This window comes from Stegodyphus dumicola, chromosome 1 (assembly GCF_044657685.1).
Source record: "Stegodyphus dumicola isolate Sdum_Otavi_A_Nest chromosome 1, ASM4465768v1".
NCBI classification, from domain to species: domain Eukaryota; kingdom Metazoa; phylum Arthropoda; class Arachnida; order Araneae; family Eresidae; genus Stegodyphus; species Stegodyphus dumicola.
The window spans coordinates 136622851-136647737 of record NC_140768.1 but is presented as its reverse complement, the minus strand read 5'-3'; the positions used below and the strand labels follow the sequence as shown (position 1 = coordinate 136647737).

General features: G+C 31.1%; 1 protein-coding gene across 6 annotated transcripts in view; it reads left to right on the top strand.

Annotated features, from left to right (window-relative positions):
* The window catches only part of LOC118201403 (sperm-specific sodium:proton exchanger-like), a 251684-nt gene that overhangs the window by 45821 nt on the left and 180976 nt on the right, over window positions 1-24887 (top strand). For all 6 annotated transcript variants that reach the window (XR_015042259.1, XR_015042261.1, XM_085821147.1 and 3 more), the window contains exons 6-10: window positions 2370-2510; window positions 3348-3461; window positions 8305-8575; window positions 13133-13276; window positions 22899-23070. Coding sequence is in view for 4 of the 6 variants with exons in the window: in XM_085821147.1 (XP_085677273.1) it covers window positions 2370-2510; window positions 3348-3461; window positions 8305-8575; window positions 13133-13276; window positions 22899-23070 (842 nt within the window). In the remaining 2 variants the exon portion in view is untranslated. The remainder of the gene's footprint in view (window positions 1-2369; window positions 2511-3347; window positions 3462-8304; window positions 8576-13132; window positions 13277-22898; window positions 23071-24887) is intronic.

Sequence of the window (24887 nt, the reverse complement as noted above, 5' to 3'; positions counted from 1 at the left end):
GTGGGCAAAGGAACACATTAATTGGACAGATGATCAGTAGTCACAAGTTATATGAAGTGATGAAACTAAGATATTGTTATTCGGTAGTGATGGGCGAAAATATGGAAGATGTAGAATAGGAGAAGAGCTACATCCTGGCTGCATTCAGGCAACTGTGAAGAACCCAGTTAGTGTTATGATTTGGTCATGCATGTCAGCAGATGGTATTGGTCGTCTTCATGTCATCAATGGAACACTGAATGCCAGAAAATACATTGACACTATTATAAAACCAAAACTTCTACCTTCCATCAGAGATTTCTTTCCCAACAATGCTTCATTTATTTTTCAGCAGGCTTCTGCTCCTTGCCATATGGCCAAAATATCGAAAGAGTGGTTTCGTACAAAGAGCATTAAATTGTTGTCATGGCCAGGAAACAGTCCTGACCTCAATCCTATCGAAAATTTGTGGCACTGTTTGAAAACTCTTGTCTGAATGAGGCGCCCATCAAATAAAAGGGAACTAATTGAGGCTATAATTGTTTCCTGGCATCATGTAATAACGAAAGAAGAGCTTAAAACTCTTGTCAGCTCAATGAAACGTCGATGTGAAGCTGTAATAAAAAATAAAGGGTACCCTACTAAGTACTGATAATTCACTGCAATTATCACTATCTAATGTATATCGATAATTGTTATCATTTAACTTTTTTGTATTGAAAATAATTGAATTTTGTGTTTTGTATTGAATTCAGTTATAAATTCTCTTTAAAATGATATATACAAGTTTGCATTTCGTGAAACGTAACGTTTTCTATAAGCATACAAAGTTCAAAAACATAAAAATTTTCAAACGTGTCCACAATTTTGGCCACCACTGTATATTAAAAGTACATTATAGAGTTTGACTTGCTTTGTGAGCATAAACTAAATACAAACTCGTAACAAATATGCAGTGAATTATCACTGAAATAACTACAGAGGTACTTAATAGCCTCCATTATAGAAGTAATTGAGCCACTTCATTTTTGCACTTTGTAAAAAAGCTTTCATTGATTTCTACTGTTTTGTTAGGTCGTCTGATTTTATTGGAAGCTTTGTGTACTACACTATGAGAACGAGCTTTCTGCAGGTGGTGTTCCAATCTATTACTATTTTGTTGGCAGTATCCAGCTGTTTTTTTCACCATTCAACAGATGTTAATTCATTTGACCAGTCACAAATGTGATTCTACAGTCCTCCTCAAACTTTTTTTTTTTTCCAAAATGCTATAAATAAATAAATAAATAAATAAAGCAATAACACTTAATTTATATCCTTATTCTTAAAAGCAAAAAAGGACTTATCAAGAATCAGTCGGGATTATTTCAAATGAAAGTGCAGATGTTAACGTGTTGCTATGTCATGGTTATTGATTATTCACACTGAACCATTTTACTTGGCTGCAGTTTCATGAGTCAACGGAATAATACATAAGAACCAGAAATACAAAATCCTTTTACAAAATAGATTAATTTCACTGACATGATTTTAATAATACTTCTAATCTAGCATTTAGTCCTCTTCGGTGTATCATTTGATCAGTTCTCTACAGTTATAAAAGATACTGATATATATAGCAGTTTTATGCCTTGGTTCACTTTTAATAAACATTGACAGTTGATCTAGCAAACTCAATCTATATTGCAATAATCAAATTAGTAACATATCAGTTAACATGACTTATATGCCTTAAAAACCCGAAGAGGAAGAGAAATAAGAGTTATTTTCATTGTATGAGATGGTTAAAATTATATAGATTTTCTTTTATTTAGTTATTAAAAGTATTTTAAAATATTAAATCAGGCAAAATCAGTCTGAATTTTAAAGTATTCACCATTATACTAGTCCCTTTAAGGGACTAGAATAATGGGTACTCTATCATTAAAAACATCACCTCTCAAAATCTTATTGTAGAATCAATCTGCTTTGAATTTATAGTCATGCTGTTCGTGCTAATTCTTCATATTGAGAATACTAAGAAAAAGTAAGCTTCTTTTCTAAGTAGTTTTTTGTTAAATAGTTTCATATTTCTAGATTGTTTGGTCAAATATGCAGTTACTTCTCAAGGTACTCTGATGGTCAAAATCTGAAAAAAATATGCTTATTGACTAGTTTCAACCTATGCTTAATGCTGTAATTATTTATGATAATTGTCTGCACTGAATGCAATGGATTTCTGTATGTAGGTTAGCTGATGAAATGTCTCTGAATTGTATATAACTTTATGAAACAATTCATTTGCTATCATTTAAGCAGCATCTTAACTCTATTTTTTATGTGTGCATAGGATGTAGTGCTTATTATTATTTGATGTTTGCAATATTTTAACTCTTTATTTTGAATTGCAGTGTTCTGCACAGCCCTCACAGCTCTGTTTGCAAAATATGTTCTTGTGAAATATAATTGGAGCTGGGTCACTACATTTATTTTTGGTGTCATTGTTAGTGCAACTGATCCTGTTGCTGTTGTTGCACTTCTAAAAGAAATGCGTAAGATTCAAAAGCATTTTTTCATTAATATTTTTTAGCATATTTCATTTTAAATACCATATTAATTATGTATAAGAAATCTAGTAAATCTATAAAGAAGAGGTGTTTTCCATATGTACAGATATGTATATGTCAAATATTCTTTTACAAAGGTATATTTAAGTGTACATAAAATACAGGTGGTCACTGAAAGGGTTTAAAAAAATTCATTCTTGTTCATTTTAATTTTTTTTTTTAATAGAGCATCCCTTGGAGATTAAAATGGCTATATATGATGTCCAACAATGAATAAAACTCAGTTTTCTATTCTACTGGAAAATCAATTATTAAAACTCGGAGAAAATGCTGATAACATTTTAATGTCGGAGTATCTCCTGACAAGAATATGATTTGGAGCCTAATTACCAATTTGACAGAAGAGGATGAGTCTGCAGTCTTTTGGGAAGAGGCTCTAATAGCCATGCTGATTCAGTGGTGGTCTTTCACTGGAATATAAAAACTCAATTTTACTCATTGCTGGACATAATATATAGCCATTTCAATCTTCAAGAGATGCCCTACAAAAGAATTTTAGAAACTTTAAAAATAAATAAATAAAAGTAAAGAAGGTTAAAAATGAACAAGTTATGAATTTTTCAAACCCCTCAGTCTTTCAGTGGCCACCCTGTAGAAATCATTAGTCTGTTTCTAAAATAATCAAACATTTCTAAAAGGTCGTACTTTTATATCATAAAAATAATTTTTTCAAATTAATTATTAAAAGGTTTATAATTTTTTATTATTAATGATTAAAGTAGTTTTTTTGTTTTATATTTAATGAGTCTGTTTTTAAAATAGGGATGCCTCATTCTTTTACCATTCTTATTGAAGGAGAAAGTTTATTAAATGATGGAGTAGCTATTGTTCTGTTTGAAATACTTGAACATCATCTTTCAGGAAGAAGCTTAAAAGGTAACCATTTTCTCTATTAATATCTGTGTATGTATGCATACATATATATTATCATTCTTTCTGTTGTTTAAGGCCCTTCTTTTTCCTCATTACATGCAACTCTGATAAAGGTTGTAGGAAAGGTGGTTTATTGGTTACTGATAAATACCAATTGTGTTGCATAAATATATTTTATTGTTTCCTGATTAGGATGAAAAAGTAAGTAGAATAACTTCAATTTTTTTTTTCTGTTTTTGTTTTGGAAGATAAGTTGTATGAGACAATAATCATTTAGTATCAATCCGATGTATTAACATTCTCTGACTCCAGGTATAAAAGTTATGGAAATGATTAATTTGATTCAAAAGAAATTATAAACTGGAAGTGGAATAAGGCGATGGAGAAGTAGTGATTGCTGCATAAATGCATCTTAAAATTTAACTTTAATAATAAAGTTTTGAAATAACAATTGAGATGATACAGTAAAAAGTTTCGCTATAATTCATGTGCAGCATGGAAATGAATTAGATTTATATAAAAATTAATGGCTTTTAATGAATCATTTTAAAGACATTTAATAAATTAATTTTATGCAGTAAGTATTTTCAATGAAAGTAATAAAACTTTGAAGTGTGGTTTTATTATAGTCCTGTGTTTATTTAAGTGACTAAGCTAGGAGATGTTATGTTTCTAATGCTTAGAAAAATATCACAACTGAAATTAATTCACAAGTTAAACAACAAAAATCAGCGTTATATTTACAAAATTTTCACAGGACGCGAAATTTTAATGCTCTCTTAGTTTCGCGTCAAGGAACATGAGGCATATGTTAGAAAAAAGGAAACACAGAAGTCTTCTGTTGCTCAACATTGTTGGTCCCAAAACCACACTTTCAATTTTTCTGCTGCCAAAATTATTCAAAAAACATCTTCCATTGGAGAACTGGATTTTCTAAAGGCATTTCACATTCATAAAAATCTTTCTGTTCTAGTTAACGATCCTAATTCCAATACAAATTTGCCTTCGGCCTTTAAAGAAATTATGTTTTAGTTCTAGTTTCACCAACAGATGGCCCCACTTGCTTATTCTTGTCCAGGCTTTCTTATCTTATCTAATCATTATTTCCTATCTTGTTCATTTGTGGTTTTACAGCTGAGGATGGTGGTTCGGTAAAACCATCGAAACTAGTCCTGTGAAAATTTTGTAAATATAACGCTGACTTTTGTTGTTTAACTTGTGAATTATTATTTATTCGGCGTGCTATTGTGTTTTAACTGAAATTAGCTTATAATGAAGATATGCTTTCTTGCTTGAAGCAAAAATTTTTGGCATTTGTTGTTCTGTAGGGAAGAAAATGAGTTTCATGTCCTTTATTTTTTCCCTCCTTCATTGACGCATTTGGGCTAGATCTGTGAAGTAATGATCATGAAAATATTCTTGAATCCTTTTTGGGGAAAGACGAAAGATTTCATTTTAAATTTATACACTTATAATTTATCAGATAAGTCTATTTGCCTATAAGACCATTGTATGGTCATACTTGCTGTTTTGAATTAATAGTTTTTAATAAGTTTCTTTTGCATCACCTGGTAATATTTGAAGCATACTCTTTCTTTTTGAGGGAAAGAGAACAGAGAAGAGTGGAAGACACAATTTGATTTTTCTCAAAATTGTCTTTTATATTAAAATTAACAGTAGTATTGAACCTATACTGTTTAACAAAGTCGATCTGGTATCTTAAAAATACAGTGAACGCTCTAATGATGACCACTTTTAAAAGTGACCAGAATTTCTCAGAACTTACATTAACATCAGTATTATTGTTATCAATGCTGATAATGATAATAATATTCTCTTAAACAACCATTCCCTTAAGCTGGCATCAAATACATACTAAGACAACTAACAAATATCTAATTATGGTAACAGTGTAAAATAATAAGGCATTTATGTACTAAATAAATCCATATATCAGATATTCAGTGTGAGATTTTTATTATAAGAGAAAGCTTTTTATTAAAAATGGTTTTATACCTGTTTTGGTTCATTAATTTGACCCTTTCTCAGCATAGCATGATTTATTAAAAAATTTGATTTTGTATTTGTGACAAAATTAAGCAATGCTTTCTGCTACTTTCCTCTACTATCCTTTTCCTTTATTGTTTATTCTAAGTTTTCATTTATTATCTGTACAGATGGTAGTATAAAAAAATCAGTGTTCATGGGTGCTCATGTCATTCAAATATGCCATTAATGTTGGTTTATTTTTTCCTTATCTAAATAATTACAGCTAGTTAATGACAATCAAATCATTTAAACTTTAATTTCAAAATTATAAATGCTAACTATAATTACACTTCATGATTTTCTTAAATATTTAGAGCTAACGAAGAAAATTTCTTTGTTGAACATGAAAGAAGTGTAAAACAAGATGAATGCAAATGCAATAAAGTGTTAGTAATTGAGGATTGTATGAAAGTAAAAATAATTTTTATTTTAGCTCTGACCAAAAATTAAGTCATACAGTACTTCTGTTTCAGTATTTTTCTCTACTATTCCATTAGCCTTTGGGTAAGTTCATTATCCAAACTGATAAGAATAGTCATCTTATCTAAGGCTTAAGTTATCTGGAATCATGAGAAGTCATCTTAAAGAAAATTTTTTACTTTTATTATTTTTAGTCCAAAGGGTCAATTTGCCCTGAAGGACTGTTAATTTCATTTTGGTATTCCACAATAAGTGTTGTTTCCCTTTTCAGATTGTTGCCACCAAATATTATTGCCATGTATTCTATTTAAAGAAATTAAATCTGCATGAATGTATGTATGTTTCTCTCATTGTAATAAAACAACAGCCATCAAAAGCCATCAAAATTTGGATAATGTAATCTTCCATAGAATATGGGCATGTGGAAGCCTTAATTTGAATTTGAAATTTGTTTTATTATCAATTTCATATTTCATAACACTTCAACAAATTTTTAATTAAAAAACTAAACGATTTCAAACCAAGCATTAGCAACACTGCAAGGGAAAAAAAAAGCATTTTTATCTCCAGTGAGACTTTGTACAGAAAATTCTAAAGATATGCTCATTTTAAAATTATTTTCCGATATTGCCGTTGAACTGAATTTTGCGGTTTAAGTGCGAAGCACATGCTATTTAATAAATAAAGGTAACACACAAAATCTTAAAAAAAAAAAAAAAAACGCCCCTTTGGATGTAATTTAAAATCTGAAACCTTTCAATTTTTTTTTATATTAATGTTTTGTTTTTTAAGGTAGTTTCTCCTTTCAGCATTAAATTAAATACTATTTTTGAATAAAGAAGCCTCAATTATTATCCATTAAGCATCTATTGTTTAAAAAGTTTTTTTAAATATTTATTATATTTTTTCCAGAATTTTTGCAAATTTTAATGGAAAAAATACTGTCTGTTAAAATTAGGCTCATTAATTGGACTCTACATTCCTCATTCCATCCATAAGGGTAACACACTTTTATGCTATTTCTTTTTTATTTTCACCTTCATTTTTTTGTGTGTTCTAAACAAAGACTATGCAAGACAAGTATGATATCCAGCTCTAAGATAACAAGGATATAATAAGCATATCATGGGACACCATATAGTATTCATGACAATTGAACCCAAAATGTAAAAGGGTTATCAGATTCTATTCAAAATCTTTGTTTGAGCTGCCAGATAGAGGCTATTCAGGGCTGATGCTATGATGTAAATATTGAGATTTTCACCATTTGGTTAAAGAGGAAATAGGGAACATATAGAGGAATCTATGTGGAGATTTTTCAATGATTCTTCTCTTAGGGAATGGAAAGTTTTAATCCTTATCAGTTTGTTTTGTTTGAGATAAATATGCTCTCCACGTTCTATGCTCTGAACAAGAATTCTTCATTCTTTAAGTCTTTTCCAAGATGTGTAGCGGATTCTATATAAAGGTAGTTGGTACCATATGAAAAAATCAAAACTATGATTTTTGCACTCGGAAAAGAAATGGATATGATGACAAACTTGAAGCATACAGAGGTTAAGAAGCATTTTTGAAATGATTTGCCATTCAAAGAAGCCTTAATCTACCAGTATCTGGACAAATGGTTCAGATAAAGGCAAATTCTTGCCTTTATCTGAACACTTTGGAGAATAATAAATTTAATTACTGTGCATAACAATAATTGCAACGAAATCCTTATAGTATGCTTTTTACAAATTAGATTTATTATTAACTTCTTTTAGGCCTGGTGGCGCAGTGGCTAGCGCATCGCACAGCAGCACCACAGGTCTGGAGTTTGATTCCTGGGCTGGGCAAGGTCAACTCAGCCTTTCATCTCTTGCTTTTCCATCTCTTGGGTCGATAAAATGAGTACCAAGTTTGCTTGGGGACTAAACACTGGGGGTCCTGCGACAAGTTGACCACTTGTTCAGGACATATGCTTACTCACCCTTGGGCCCACAGCCAAGAAAGCAGATTTCGGGCACTGCAGGTCTTGGTCCATTAGGGCTGTTATGCCACTAAGTTTTATTAACTTCTTTTGGTCGGTATACAATGCCAATCAGTTGTTTCTTTATTCATCATTAAAGTATTACACATCTTTGATGAGATAATCTATTTTTCTCATTGGAATGGATTCGGTTCACCAAAATCTAGTCTCTTTAATTTCATTTTAATGTGGTTCAACTATATTAGGATTTATATTAATTATATAAATATTAGGAATATTTTCATATTTAATATTCATGGTTAAAAGAATAAGGTAACATAATATATGATATAATAGTCTTATGTTTCTCTGATTAATATAACTGATATATATCTTTTCTTGTTTTTTTTTTCTTTTTTTTTTTTCTAGTTACAGATTCACTAATTGAATTAGGTAAAACTTGTTTTGGAGCACCAGCTTTTGGGTATACCTTGGCAAAAATTTCTGAATGGATTCTTGTGAGAATATACATTAGTCCTGTTTCAGAAATGACTATCACATTTGTTTTTGCTTATGCAACATATTTAACTGCTGAAAGGTTTCTTGGAATATCAGCTGTTGTTGCAGTTGTTCTATATGGAATTACGTTAAGTAGAAACAAAATGTGTATAAGTCCAAAAAGTGAAAGCTTAGTTTATACGTGAGTATTTATCAGATTTATTTTTTAAAACTAGTGTAAACGTACCTGCTAATATTTACAAGTTTCTATAATTTTTGTGACAATATTTTTAAATTTACATTTTTATAAACTTTATATACAAGATTTTTTTTTTCTTTTTCTTTTTTCTTTTTTTTTTTTTTTCATTTTTTTCCCAACCTGTTAAAAGTTATGGTTGTTTGCAATTTATTGATAAACCTCTATCTTAGGCATGTAGTTTTATCAGATACTTAGGTTTTCATTCAAATTTCTCATACTAGCTTTAGCTGCATGACTAGTAAAATCTTTATTCTTGTCTTAATTATATACTTTATTTTTGGAAGAAGACTTTGAAAATCAGAATTACTTATTTTCTAAATTTTTTACCATGTATTGTCTAAATTTTCCATCACATTTCACCATTTTAATAATTTTAAGATCTTATATATAAGATGTTGATCTTATGTATGTAAGATGTGACAAGTATGTCAAATTTAGATTATTTTGGTATATAGCTTTTATACATAGATATATTAATTTAGAAGTCAAACAACAAAATCAGCATTACATTTTCAAAATTTTCACATGACTAGTTTCGATGGTTTTACCGAACCACCATCTTCAGCTGCAAAACCGAAAATGAACAAGATAGGAAATAATGATTAGATAAGATAAGAAAGCCTGGACAAGAATAAGCAAGTGGCACCATCTGTTGATGAAACTAGAACTAAAACATAATTTCTTTAAAGGCCGAAGGCAAAGATGGATTGGAATTAGGATCGTTAACTAAAACAGAAAGATTTTTTTGAATGTGAAATGCCTCTAGAAAATCGAGTTCTCCAATGGAAGAAGTTTTTTGAATAATTTTGGCAGCAGAAAAATTGAAAGTATGATTTTCGGACCAACAATGTTGAGCAACAGAAGACTTCTGTGTTTCCATTTTTCTAACATATGCCTCATGTTCCTTGACACGAAATTTTAAGGCTCTCTTAGTTTGGCCAATGTAAATTAAACCACACTGGCAAGGAATCCTATAAATACCCCAAGTATTCATATCCGGAATGTGGGGTCCTTGAGTAGGGAACTCAGAATTTTATTGATGGGAGAATAAACAACCCGAAAGTTAAATTTCTGCAAAATATGTGCAACTTGATAGCTAATTGATGGAAAGAAGGGAATGACAACAGAATTTTTTTAATCTCCTAAAACAAGAGTGTGCCTTTTAGTGTGTTGAGATGAGAATTTTTAATTGCTTGATTAATAATGTTGGGTGAAAAGCCCCTGTCAATAGCTATTGCTGTTAAATAATTTAGTTCTTCATCAAGGGATAGTTTGTAAGAGCAAACTTGAAGAGCACGGAAAACATAGAAGTAAAATTAAGCTAACTTTTGTTTAGTCGGATGACATGATTTAAAGTGAGGTGGAAGGCAAACCGATGAAGGTTTACGGTAAACCGCAGTACTGAAGTTGGATGTGTTACGTGTGACCAGATTGTCGAGAAACGGAAGAGAATTGCAAGTTTCAAGTTCAAAAGTGAACTGAATAGCAGGATCAATAGAATTTATTGTTGAAAGAACTTTATTTAAATCATCTTTATTACCTTCAAACAGGGTAAAAGTATCGTCTACGTAACAGAACCATGCCGGGAAGTTTAAAGTTTCCAACAATTTTACAACAACAAACACTTTGTTCCTTGTAATATTTATTTTGGAAAACAAAAACTTTGTTTTCCAAAATAAATATTACAAGCAAACTGAAGGATTAGCCTTGGGAAGCCCCCTCAGTCCCATCCTGGCTGATATCTACATGCACTATTATGAATCAAAATTGTTTGAAACTTTAAACTTCCCGGCATGGTTCCGTTACGTAGACGATACTTTTACCCTGTTTGAAGGTAATGAAGATGATTTAAATAAAGTTCTTTCAACAATGAATTCTATTGATCCTGCTATTCAGTTCAGTTTTGAACTTGAAACTTGCAATTCTCTTCCGTTTCTCGACATTCTGGTAACACGTAACACATCCAACTTCAGTACTACGGTTTACGATAAACCTTCATCGGTTTGCCTTCCACCTCACTTTAAATCATGTCATCCGACTAAACAAAAGTTAGCTTCATTTTATTCCTATGTTTTACGTGCTTTTCAAGTTTGCGCCTACAAACTATCCCTTGATGAAGAACTAAATTATTTAACAGCAATAGCTATTGACAGAGGCTTTTCAGCCAACATTATTAATCAAGCAGTTACAAAATTCGTATCTCAAAAGGCACACTCTTGTTTTAAGAGATTGTAAAAATTCTGTTGCCATTCCCTTCTTTTCATCAATTAACTATAAAGTTGTACATATTTTGCAGAAATTTAACTTTCGGGTCATTTATTCTCCCATCAATAAAATTCCGAGTTCCCTACTCAAGGACCCCATTCCGGATATGAATACTTGGGGTATTTATAGGATTTCTTGTCAGTGTGGTTTAATTTACATTGGCCAAACTAAGAGAGCCTTAAAATTCCCCCCTTCCCGAGCAGCGTGAAATTGATAAACAGATTTCGGATTTCAAAACATACTTTCGCTTTAGATCTTTTACATATTAACAAATATATATCGGAAATTCTATTTGATATAATCGAAAGTTTAAGCTTACTTTTATAAAATTGCTCTTACAGTCTGCAAAAAATAATAAGCCGAATCCAATTCAAAAATTAAGGAACAACGCAATCATCAACATTAACTGAAATAGATAATTAGATATTTTTAGCTTATACGTCCATTATACATAAAACGCGCACGCGAAAACGTATTCTGCACTTGCGCACACTCATATGCGCAGTCGTAAAAGGTCTTACACGCACACGTAAACGCCTATGCGCATGTGTCAACGCGGCGCATGCGCAGAAAGTTTTTAGTTTTGATGTCCGGATTATAGATCATTCCGAATTATGGGTGTCCGAATTAACGACTTTTGATTGTATATGCTTTTTATACTGACCTTAATATAAGTTTCATATTTTATCCTTGGTACTTAACCCAGCATAGTGTAAATATATGTGCTTTGTATTTATTGTTTTCTGATGACTTTATGTGTCCCTGGTAGTGATAATTAAGTGAGAGATACCGGACTTCTACAGCCAACTTCCCCTACTCTTGAGGATGGAAGGGGTTGTAACAAACATCAGGTTTATATCAGAGAACTTCCTTTTTCTCATGGGAACATACCCCAGTGTCTGCTACAAAGATCAGAAAGGAATCCAGGAAAAGACTCGTTAAGGATTTGGCCTCTTCGGTGGTTTCTGTAGATGCAGTTGAAAAGTGTACAAAAAGGCCTTTTGTCTGAGAAATGCCAGAGGAGTAAGTTTCATCATGTGATGGGAAAGCTGCTGTCTTTCTTCTTCTGTTATTGTGCTATGATTTTGTTTATTTAACCAAGAAAACTGATGTTAAGTTTCAGAATAAATATTAAAAAAGACAACTGGTCTCAGTTTTTCCATCACGGAAGTTCAGTGCGTTACAGTGCCCATAAAGTATACAGACAATTTTCTATAAGAAAGAAAAAGATTACCAATTTTCAAATAAATTTATTTCCTTCAAAATAATTGCCAGAGCAATCTGTGCAGTTTTTCCAGCGTTTCTTCAGGTCATCAAAATGCTGTTTACAGGCACTGAAACTGTTTGCAAAATACGCGAGACATTTGATTTAATATCCAAGACATTTTCAAATCTATGCCCTTTCATGGTCATCTTAAGCTTCAGAAAAAGCGAAAAGTCAGCTGCAAAAAGTCAGGAGAATATGATGGGGGATGTATCCCTGCAATTCAGTAGCAAGATGTTGTACAGATAATGGATGGGGGGTCTAGCATCATCATATGAAACAAACTGTTGCCCAGAACCCAAAGGCTCCTTCTTAACTTGCCTTAACGTGTTTTTTAATTGAAAGTCAACCTCTTTGTAAAAATTCTGGTTGATTGATTTTTAAGGACAAATTCATGGTGAATAAGTCATTTGTAATAAAAAAATGCAATCAGCATTACTTTAGTCTTTGATTTTGGCATCCAACTTCATCCTCAACACATTTGTGTCTGCAAGCAATTTTACCACTTGTGCACTCATGCGTTCTTCATACTGATGCATCACCATATACTGTTCAAATTATCTTTAATGCTTCAGCAGCAGATTTACTTAATGTTAACAAAATTTAATGTTATAATATTCTTCCATCTTGAAGCAAAATGTTTTATACCATATCTTCTCAGCAACTGGAAATGACACTGACATTCTGATATGCAGATGACAAACTAACCGGTTAAATTAGCTTTAACAAGCGTTGAGATGTCACTCTTTCTAAATGTATGTCCAGCCTTTTACTTTTTTATTTTATCACTTGTCTTTTAATTTGTGCAGTTGCTTTAGAGCAGACTTTGTATGTCAAAAAATCCAGTACAAGTTGCCATATCTAATATCAGAAAGAAAAACAGAGGCAGTCTTAAAACTTTTCACTCAGGCCTTGTATATGTAATGTGTAAAATACAAATTAATATATTTAATGTTATATTTTCTTTTCAGTGACTGGAGATTGTTAGCTGTGTATGCTAATACTCTAATATTTATATTTGTTGGGATACTTGCTAGTATTAGTCTTTTCCAACATCGAGATTATAGAGAATTTGGACTTGTATTTGTTACTTACTTAGCTCTTACAGTATTCAGGTAAGTGAATATTTTATTTCAAATTCTTGTAATGCATTTTTTCTTATATTAATACAAGGTTAAAAATGCAAATATCTATATTTAGTTCATTCCATTTTTTTTTTCTGTTAATTTACTTTTCTTGATGATGAATGCTTAAGAAAATATTTTATAGCTTCTTGCCTACCTAAATAAAATTATAAGCTTATAATTATACAATAGAACTCATTTTTCTGATCTAAAAGTGCTGGAACTCTATTCAGTTTACAGTTTTTAAACTATGGAAAATATTTTCAGTATTTTGAAAGGAAAAACAAAAGTGTAACAGCATTGAACTAAAGTATGTACTACAATATATTAACATGTTCATGTAGTTTAAACTAATGAACAATCCTCTTTCAAGTGATCATATCTTATTATGTTTTTGTGAACAGTGTGTCAGCTGGTGTGAAGTAATAATTTTGTTCAATGAACTATAAGACAACTATTATTTCAATTATATTATTGATAATACTATTGTAAAATATTTCTCATTAACCTATATAATGTTTCAGTAAAATATTATTGGGGAAGTATTTTTTGAGCATCCCATTTTCCATTTATCCTACAGATTCTCATTTCTGTGTAATGATCTTAACTCATTTGAGATGAAGAATAATTTTAAAGGTAATCCCCAGGAGTGAAAAAAAAACTTTTTTTTTTGTTGCATTTTTTAACAGGAAAAAAAAAGTTTTGGAGCATTGAGAAATTAAACGCTATTTTCATATAAATGAAATGATAGCACACTCTGTGTGATTGTCTGTTCAGAAACAATAACAGCTGATAATTCCAATAATTTTCTAGTTTGGGACATGTAATAATGTATAGTAGCGAATCCAAAAACAGAACTATTTTCTTCCATTTACCTCTTAAGATCTTTTCAGCAACTTATTTGTTTCATTTTCAGTCATAGGTCAAAAATTTATCATTAAATAACAGCTCAAGGAAGTTGTATGGCTCACTTCCTTTCAACAACTTTTTTTTAGACTTTTTTGATTTTCTTCAAAAATGATATTTTAAAAATCTTTGTCATATATCTATCATTCAGTATTTTCATTATGTTCAATTCCCTTTCATTGTAATGTTCGTTATCATTTTCTTCAATAATTTCACTAAATTCATTAGCGTTTGTTCCTCTATCTGTACCTCCATGTTCAGCATCACTGCAGTTATTGTTTACAACCTTTTTTTGCCTTTTTCCGCCTTTCCATTAGAGCAAGAAATCATCGTTTGCGTTTGTTCCTCTATCTGTACCTCCATGTTCAGCATCACTGCAGTTATTGTTTACAACCTTTTTTTGCCTTTTTCCACCTTTCCATTAGAGCAAGAAATCATCACTTTCGTTGTTAACTATTCATTTCTTGCAATTTCACTGCACTTAGTCATCGATTTCTTATTTTAGGATCAATCCTGAAACTAAAATAAATTTTAACTTTTGTGATTGTTTAGGCTTTACACTGTTATGAAATTATATAATTTCCATGAGTATATTATCATTGTGTGTAACTAGTCTTTGTGATGACAAAATGCCTTATGCGCACAGTGTGTAATAAGTCTCAAATTGGTTAATAATGTATTAGCATTTTAGTTATCCTGGATATCAATTAATTTCACTTTCCTATGTTTATTTATAGTTCAAATTAAGTTTAATTATGCTTGAAGTGTTTGTAAAGATAACATTTTTAGGAGATATATTTTAAATATTCTTTCATCCTGATAAAAATATTGTGCAAAAATAGTTATCTCATTAATGTACCATCTATATGGCAACTGTTAGTTAAATAACGTAGGAATCTTTCAAAACTTATATACAGTACAAAGTCCGAGATCCGGACATCCAATATCTGGAGTGATGTAAAATCCGAAACTCAATGGCCACCACCAACTGTTTTTAGTCCAAAAGGGCTTTGTCCCTGAAGGACTATTGTTTTCGTTTTGCGATTTTGCGTCTATTCACTATAAACGGCGAATCGCTTTTCAAACTGTTGCCCCAAAGTATTATCACCACATTCAAAGAAATTAAATAATGAAAAATCTGCATAAATGTATGTATATTTCTCGCACTGTGATAAAACAAGGGTACATAGAGCCATTGAATTTTGAATGATGTAATCCTCCTACGAATCTGAAACATTTCAGATTTTCATTTTTTTTTAAAAATTATTTAAAAAAATTTTTGTTTTATGCTTTTCTTACACACGTATGTTTCATTTCTTTCCCGCACACAATAAAATACTTGGAGAGTCCCGATTCGTAATTTCACTTCGGTACTAAATAAAATGCCTCGTTAATGAATGGTTCGTAGCGGTCCTTACAAGTACTTATAAGTCCTTATATTTGAAAATAAAGTATAAAAGCTCTTATAGGTGCTTATTTTTTGCTTTTAGTGCTTTTTTTCTTTTTAACGAAAGCACATTTTTTCCCCGTGCCGAAGCCGAAGATGAATAAACAACTTGTCTTCCTTATATGGAACGTCAGATGGTGAATCATACTCACAGAAATAGCTTTTTGCCTCTTTCTCTGTATTAACATAACCTTTGGTGCATGCGAGTACAGACAGGTGCACGTTGTTCTGTTTTGTCAAAGAATTGCGAAAGCGGTAGAAAATTCCATTACATTCCGTATCCTTTTGCTCCCAACCAATACTACACACGTTTGAATTTCTATCAAGATTTTAATAATTTACATTCTCGTTCCGCATGGTCAATTTATATTCACGTTTATTATGATCCATATGCTTATATTATGAGTATATGTATAAATATTTATAATATTATATTTGCAGTAACTGCTGAAGTATAGATAAACTTCAAAAATAGGTAAGTGTTTTTTTAACACAGATGAGTTTTCTAAGGAATAATATTCGGAATGGCTCAAATAAAGGAAAGTAATCAAATAGTAAATTTCTTTGTGGGGGGGGGGCAATGCATTATACAGTACAGAAGTTGAGGGTTCTTCCCTTTCTCCACAAAATCTCAAATATTGAAACCATTACTGTTCGCAGCAAAGCAAGCAATGGACTTTCCTTTTTTTGGTCACTTTCCAGCCTGGAATGAATAGGACTAAAAGTTCTGCGGTCTACCAACCCAAACGAAGAATGGTTCTATTCTGGAAATTTAATGCAGTCTGTTCAAAATTAGAATGAAAAACCCTCCAGATTGGTAAATCTCCTTATTAATCAATATGAGTATGCCGAGTGTGACGTGTCCTCCTCAGTGATAAATATGCTACATGGGCACATGATGGGGAAAACTGGACGAAGTAAAGTGGCATTTTTCTTTATTTAGTTATTTATTCTCCGAATACCAGCAGCTATCGATTCCGATTGCATAATATCATGTGTAAAAGAATTAACGTGAGTGTATTGTGCAATAATGTTTGCGATATGTTGCAGAGATAAAGAGTTTTACTGTCCTTGCTAAAAAACAGATTATTTTTCTGTTCCATTGGGCTATTTTTTATATGATGTACATATCGAAATATCAAAAACTGAAATTTAGCTGAAAAATCTAAAAAACGGCTACAATCTACCCCCTTCTTCTTTTATTAGTTACGCTTGACTATCTGGAATTTTCAGATATTCGGCAATTTCTGAGTATGCCGTTTAGGTAAGCTTTTACTGTTAAAAGATGACTGCATGAAGCAATTTCCTGTCTTCTGATTTCAGAAAGGTTCCTTTTTTCACTTATTTTTACTTAAATTACTTTGTTTGCAAATTGCAAGTCTTTAATCCGGACTTGTCAGGACTTCAGCGATTCTAGATTAGGCGTTTTTCCGGATTATAGATCATCAATTTAAATCTGGTAAGATGGAATGCAGAAATTATGAAGTTAAAAATATGAAACTGTACTTTATGAAATAAAGAGCAATTATGATCTAAAGAGTATCAAAATTAAAAAAAAAAAAAAAAGCTTAATGTTTATTTGTTTGCTTTATTAAACATTTCTTTCAACGCACGCATGTGTAAAGTATACATTATGCATAGTCGAAATTAGAAAATTGCAACCAGAAAATTATTTGATGTGTATTCGTGATATTTATAATGAGGAATTTGATTTAAATCATATCAAAGATGGAGTACATCGAGATGAAATAATACATTTAGTAAGGAATTATAAGCCTAATAAAATGTAAACATCTGCTGTAAAGATGAGGATAGTGCTGACAGATCAACTTCCTGTTCATTGCGCACCGCGACGTTCCTCCCTGCAGAGCAGCGTGAAATTGATAAAGAGATTTCATAATGGCTAGGCAAACAAAGAATATGCCTTTATCCATTTTTTTTGCAGCAATTCCATTGTTTGTTTGATGAACATTGAAAAATGCTTTTGCTTTGTAGATCTTTTGGCAGCTCCAGAATCGGAAAATCTTTTTGACATAATCAAAAGTTCAAGCTTACTTTCTATAAAATTGCTCTAACAGTCTGCAAAAAATAATAAGCGGGACCCAATTACAAGAATAAGGAACAACACAATCTGCAACATTAACTGAAATAGATGATTAGATAATTCTAGTCTAACTTATACCATCCATTAAATGTATTATGTGCATGCATAAATGCATATGCGCATGCGTAAGTGCATTATGCGTTTACACGTGCGCAGAAAGTTTGTAGCTTTGAGGTCCGGATTATAGATCATTCCAGATTATGGAAGTCTGGATTAAAGACTTTGTACTGTACAATGAAAATTTAGAAAATGATCAGGATTTTGATTTAAGTAAAATTATTTAAATATTAATATGAGTGGAAAAATAAATTGTACTTATTTCTCTATTTTGAACCCAAATTTTATCATTAAATCTTTTAATATGATTTAGTTCTGCATAGTTTTTTCCTTCTGATTGTAAACTAGTTCTGTAAATTGAACTGTTATTTACTATAAAAAAAAAAGAATGTAATTGTTTTCCATGGTTAAGTAATGCTCATTCTCTCTTAATAAATGCTGAATTTCTCATATTTTAAATTACAAGTCTAATTTTTCTTTTAAAGTTATGCAGTTGTGTATAATGTAATTAGACAGGTGCTTATTTTTTTTCTTAAAATGTGCTTGAAGAGTGCTTATAGGTGCTTATTTTTTTAACTAAAATGTGGCTACAAACTCTGTTGAAAAAACAACCATTTTAGCATAAATTTGTATGATCGAGAATTTGGTTCGAATCCGTATCTGTTTGGTATACATCTCAAACCAAAACATTCTTCATAGATACATCACTGATTTACTGCCTACTAATATTTTATATCCCTCATGCCAACCTGGTGAATTATTATTTATTATATTTTGCTTTCATCACCACATGTTTATCAGCACATAACAGCTTTAGTGATGTTGTTTTCGAGGTAGTGACTTCAAACCAGTTTGCTGCCTTAGAAGAGGAAGTCTGTCCAGATAGACCTGCTGTTTCTCCGTGTGAGAAAATGGATGATGAGCTCATAGACATTTACCCCGATTTTTTTGTGGTCTTTGTGAAGGGAGGAGTAGCAATGTCTAAACAATTTTTTTATGTTAGTAATTGAATAATAAAGAGTATGGTAACTTTTAACATTGACATTACGCCTGGCAATGATTACAGATTTAAGCTAAATGCATAAGAAATGTTGACGAGGTAAAATTGAGCGAAAACTTCTTTCGATATGCTAAAAATAGATTTTTCTTATAGGCCAAAAGATTATATTTAGTGCTATATGAATTAAGAATAACTGATTTGTTATTCACATAAACCCAGAGCCAGTGGCCAAGCTCATGTGACCACACCGGGCAGCAGAATTTAGGGAAGACAAAGGGAGGCACTTGGTAGCAGAATTTAGGACCAACAGGAGATAGCATCAGGCAATAAGCTATCTAGTGCCGGCCCTCAATAAGCCTTAAATATATGGGAATTTATTTATTCACGACTCTGATAAGCCTTAAGCATGTGGAAGTAATAGACATAAGTATAATAAATAACTAAACTAATGCAATTCAGGCTTAATTGTCTCAGAGTGCGATAGAAGCAAGATAAAATTTAGCGGAGCAACTTGTTTTAGTCGCCAATCTCATGATACGTAGCCAAATATGTATAGTGAATGATAGCTAAATTTTATGATCATAGCAGCAAATTTTAAAGGTTTTTGGATATCGCAAACCAAAGGTGAAATTTTCGAATCAAAGGATTTTCTAAAGAAATGTAGAGAAGCAGTAATAAATGCAGATGATATAAAAGCAGTTTTTCATTGTGATGACAATACTCCTCAATCATCAATCAATTAATGGATGGTAAAATCTGTAGCTTGATTCTAGATGCAGAAAATACCGGTACTGATAGTGAAGAAAGTGACAGAGAGTTTATCAAAAATGAAAAAAATTTCGATTGACAAGTTGGTTGGAATCCTCGACACAGCAATTACAGGACTTCTGCAATGTATTAGGGGTATTCCGGAAAGTAATGTAGTTTGTGCACTTGTCGATATTTGATTGTCATTTGTCAGCTCATTGTGTGTCTTGAAGCCATGACAAAGTCATTTTAAGGTTATTGTGACTTGCTCACTTCTAAATAATTCAATATTAAACTTTTTTTTCCTCCAATTTGGGGTGAAATGGCCAGCCAAATAACAGAAGAGCATATCCGACATTGTATGCTTTTTGAGTTTCGTAAGGGTAAGTAACACAACAGTTGCAACCAAAAACATTTGTGATGTTTATCCACGTGCATTAGACATTCGTAAATGCCAAAGGTGGTTTTCCAAGTTAAAATCTGGTGATTTTGATCTCTTTGACTCTTATCGATGAGGAAGACCAACAACGTTAGACTATGTCATGCTAGAGCAGAAGTGGAAGCAAACCCATGTCAAACAATCGAGGAACTGTCAAACACCCTTAACCAACCTTGGTCGACCATCCAAGAACATTTAAAGCAAATTGGAAAAATAAGTAGAGGAGGTATGTAGGTCCCCCCATATAATCTGTCTGAAGAGAACAAACCCAACCGATCTATCGCATACAACGGCACCATACAGAACCATGTTTTGATCCTTTGATTACTGGAGACAAAAAATGAGTCCTATATATGATAATCCAAAATGCAAAAGGCAGTGCCTCTCGCTAAATGATTGGGTTTACATCCCCAGAAGGCACTTCTATGTGTTTAGTGGAGTATTCGGGGAGTTGTTCATTTTGATTTGCTGAAACCTGGACAAACTGTTAATGCAGACCTTTATTGTGAATGACTGAATCGAGTGAACCAATCTTTAATCGGAAAAGATCCGGTGATTGTCAACAGAAAAGGCATCATTCTTCAACATGACAATGCAAGACTGCACTGTGCAAGACGAACATTGGAAAAAATTAATGAATTTGGGCGGGAGGTATTGCCTCACCCCCCATACTCATCCGATATCGCACCTTTGGATTTCCATTTATTCCGATTCCTACAACATTTTCTTAATGGCAAAAAAATTTTGTAGTTGCAAAAGATTTGAAAATCTGGATGATGTCCAAAATGCCATCTAGAGATATTTTGCTCAAAAACCAATTGATTTTTATCGGTCTGGGATTGAAAATCTGCACACTAGGTGGCAAAAGGTTATTGATAACGAGGGTGATTATATTATTGATTAAAAATAAAAACTTGTTAAAAATTTATTTGTTTGAATTTAATGTAAGAAAGTGACATTACTTTCCAGTCCTCCTAATAACTGAACAAGAAATTATGTATGTCTGCAGAATTAAAGAAAATATTAGCACAAAAAATTAAGCAACTTACATTGAAAGAAATGTTTAATAAAGTAAACAAATATTTTTTTTTTTTTTTTTAAATTTGGTAAAAATATATTTATGGGTACCTCTTGGTGAAAATTGGTGATTTTTGGCGATACATGGATACTGAGTTTGTGCAATTCTTTGACTTGTTATTTTGGCTTGTGTAGTAGCGATTTTTTGCACCAAATATCGCCTCTACACAAAGCCAAAATAACAAGACAAAGAAAGAATTGCACAAACTCGATATCCATGTACACATCGAGCTATTATCACTTAAAAAAACATCAGAGAATTGTACAAACTTGGCATTGCGCACTCCCTTGACTTTATCCATGTACAGATCGACGTATTTTCACTTAAAAAACCCCAGAGAATTGCACAAACTAGGCATTGTGCAGTCCCTTGACTTTGTCCATGTAGATATCGAACTATATTCACTTAAAAAGTCAAAGGAGCAGCAAACAAAAGATATATATAATCTCAATACTGACCTTCCATTAAACTTGCATTTGCTCGCTGGTATTTTGTACTGTAGATCATAGTTAATTTATCAGAGTTTTAATATGCAAGTGAAAAAAATTCAGATTTTATTACTGATAATTATGTAACATATTTTAAAATTTCATGTAGTTAAAAATCTAGCAGTACCTAGCAAAAAGATTCACAAAACTTATTTCTTTAATATTATTTTTTTTTTAAAATTGTGGTTCACATTTCTTTTATTTATGCTGAGCTTTAAAATGTATATAAAAGTTGTTTGAGATATTGATTTAAGGGATTAGTAGTGCCACTCTCTTTTCTACATGTTGGAAGTTACATTGTTTTGAAATTGGAGAAAGTCATGTTATGCTACTAATGCCAAAGAATTTTTATGCGTGATTGATGTAACTTTTATCCTGCTCATGATTGTTCATGGACATTCTTACATTTCGAGAAACTCGGATAAGCAATAACATGAAAAAAATCTTGATCATACTTCTTAAGTAGTTGATTTTAATAAATCTAAGCTATTATAGTTGATAACAATTATACAGAGTATATACAGTGTTACTTTTAATATTGTTCTTAGCAACAAAAATTTTCAGCTTTTCCAATGAATTTTTTGAGCTTTTTGATTGAAGAGAAGATAAAAAGTTTTGAATTTAATTTTTTTCTGAAGTAAACATGGATTAATTGAAAGGTAGAACTAATTGAAATTGCTAGAAAAAAGACTTTAAATTTGTGAAACGTTTTTCAGTGCTTTCGGTACAGCGTATTTGTATCATCCAAATTATAATAACATAATGCTTTTCTGTGTAACAAGTCAAGATGTTCAAAATAGTATACAATATTTTCATATTGTTCATATATAAGGCAATTAGTTTAAAATGGCTAAGACAATTACATTATCATGTACAAGGTGATTAGCTTATTGACAGAAATATGTTCTTTAAAAATTGATTATATTGGGAACGTACTATATGCAAGAATACAAGATGACCCACGTGAAAGATTTTGATTTATTCGAAAACAGAAATTTAGTGTATAAAAGCCTTCTCAAATTATACATGAAACTGCTAAAACAAAAGACTATGCAACCAAAGGCAGTACGATTGGTAATCTTTTATTTGCATCGAAACAAAGCATGAGAATAAATATCATAATTTGTAACAAGAAAGCGTACGGAGTTACCATAAAAAGAACTTTGAAAATAAAGGTAAAATGAGGTAATAAAAAAATTAATAGGAAATAAAAGATATAATTCCAATGTTTGATTTATATTTGACTGTTTATCTTTATATGTAGTCTACACATATGCTAGTTTTATTTTTATTTTCTTATTTACTAAATAATATAAACTACATTTATCTTATCAAATTATATTTTAGATCACTGATGATTATATTATTTTATCCCATTCTTAAATACACGGGATATAGTATAAACTGGAAACAGAGTATCATCTTGTCATGGGGAGGATTGCGAGGAGCTGTTGGGCTCGCTTTAGCTACAATGCTAACATCAAATCCTAAAATTGATGCAGCTATGCATGTGCACAAGGTTAGTTTTTCTAAAAAAAAAAAAAAAAAAAAAAAATGTTTTTTTGCATATTTATTTCTTACATATTATTTCATATAACTGTTAAATCTTTTATTTTTCAAATGAAAAAAATAGAAAAAAAGTAATGCTGAATATTATTATATGAATTATATAAATTTAAAACAACCTGACGGGTTGAGATACAATAACATGCTGATTATAATTTTGGCAGCAGAAAAATTATTCAAAAAACATCTTCTATTGGTGAACTGGATTTTCTAGAGGCATTTTACATTCAAAAAAATCTTTCTGTTCTAGTTACCGACCCTAATTCCAATCCATCTTTGCTTTCAGCCTTTAAAGAAATTATGTTTTAGTTCTGGTTTCATCAACAGAGGCACCAGTAGCTTATCTCCTGTCCAGGCTTTCTTATCTTATCTAATCATTATATCTTATCTTGTTCATTTGTGCTTTTGCAACTGAGGATGATGGTTCGGTAAAATCATCGAAACTAGTCCTGTGAAAATTGGAAAATACAACACTGATTTTTGTTGTTTGACTTCTAAATTATCCTGACAAGTTGCTTATATAACTTCCTCACTGAGCAAATGTCTTTTAGAAAGGTATTCTGTCTATGTTTTAACTTTTCTGCTTTGCTGCAAACATGTGAAAAGCTGGAAAAAAAAAAAAAAAATTGGTTACATGTATTAATCATGCAAGTCTCAATTTTTCATGTTAACTAATTTCCATTTACAAATACTCAGTTTAGTGTATATGCAGCTTTTCCGAAATCAGGACCTTTAGAAGTATTTGTAAAATCACTATTTTGGCATTAATTTGCATATATCGATAACTAACTCTAAGCATTACTTTAGATGTAAGTACACTACTTTAGATGCAAAAATGATAGAAATATACTATAGATTGTACATGAAATTTTTATGTATACAATTTTCCTAAATTAGAGTTTTGTGAGCTTGCGGGAAATTTTGAATGCCGTCTTTTCAGGTAAGTACATTAATATTGCTAAACATTTGCTTGATCTAACCCTGCTCCACCAATTTCTATATTGTTTCATATGAAATATTTACCTGTGTTCAAAACAACATTCTGCTGATGAACTTTGGATCAGGATTATAGAAGCAATCCATGAAATCCCATAAAAATACTTTCATTGAGTAAAAAAAAATTACCTGTATTGTGAACTTAAAATCTATCATCTTAATTGAATATTCAAAGTATGAGTTAAATTGAAACAAAATTAAAAAAATTAAGTTTTTATATGCAATTTACAACATATTTTTTATCGTGTAGGTATCCAAAGTTATAATTACATCAGAACTGACGGTATTTCAGTGCATATGAAGACTGACAAGGAACCAAGTTTTTCGTGCAGTTTATGGCAATCTAAATTTTGAGTAAAAATTTTGAAAAAATATGCAATAAATAAAGCATGAACACATACATTACTGGAAAAAGTTTAAAACCTCTTGTATATGCAGCTCCAGTCTGGAATGTTGTTTTCTCAAGACTTACAGTTCAGCTCTCCAAAATAACCTTACATATCAATGCAAATACACCACAGTAGATTAGAAATCTAGCACAATAAAGAATTAAAAATGTACATAATCATAGTCTCCCTACAGCGTGTAGATTTTATTTTGGTATCAGTTTTTCAAATAAGAAAATATTAATCTCAAGGATTTTGATGTTTTACAGTTGAAATTTTAATGTAAGTTCACTTGTAGTATGTCAAGTGCCAGACTGTGACAAAATTTTATCTCTATTTTACTACTACGTTACGTAAAAATACAAAATATCAGATTAATAAACCGAAT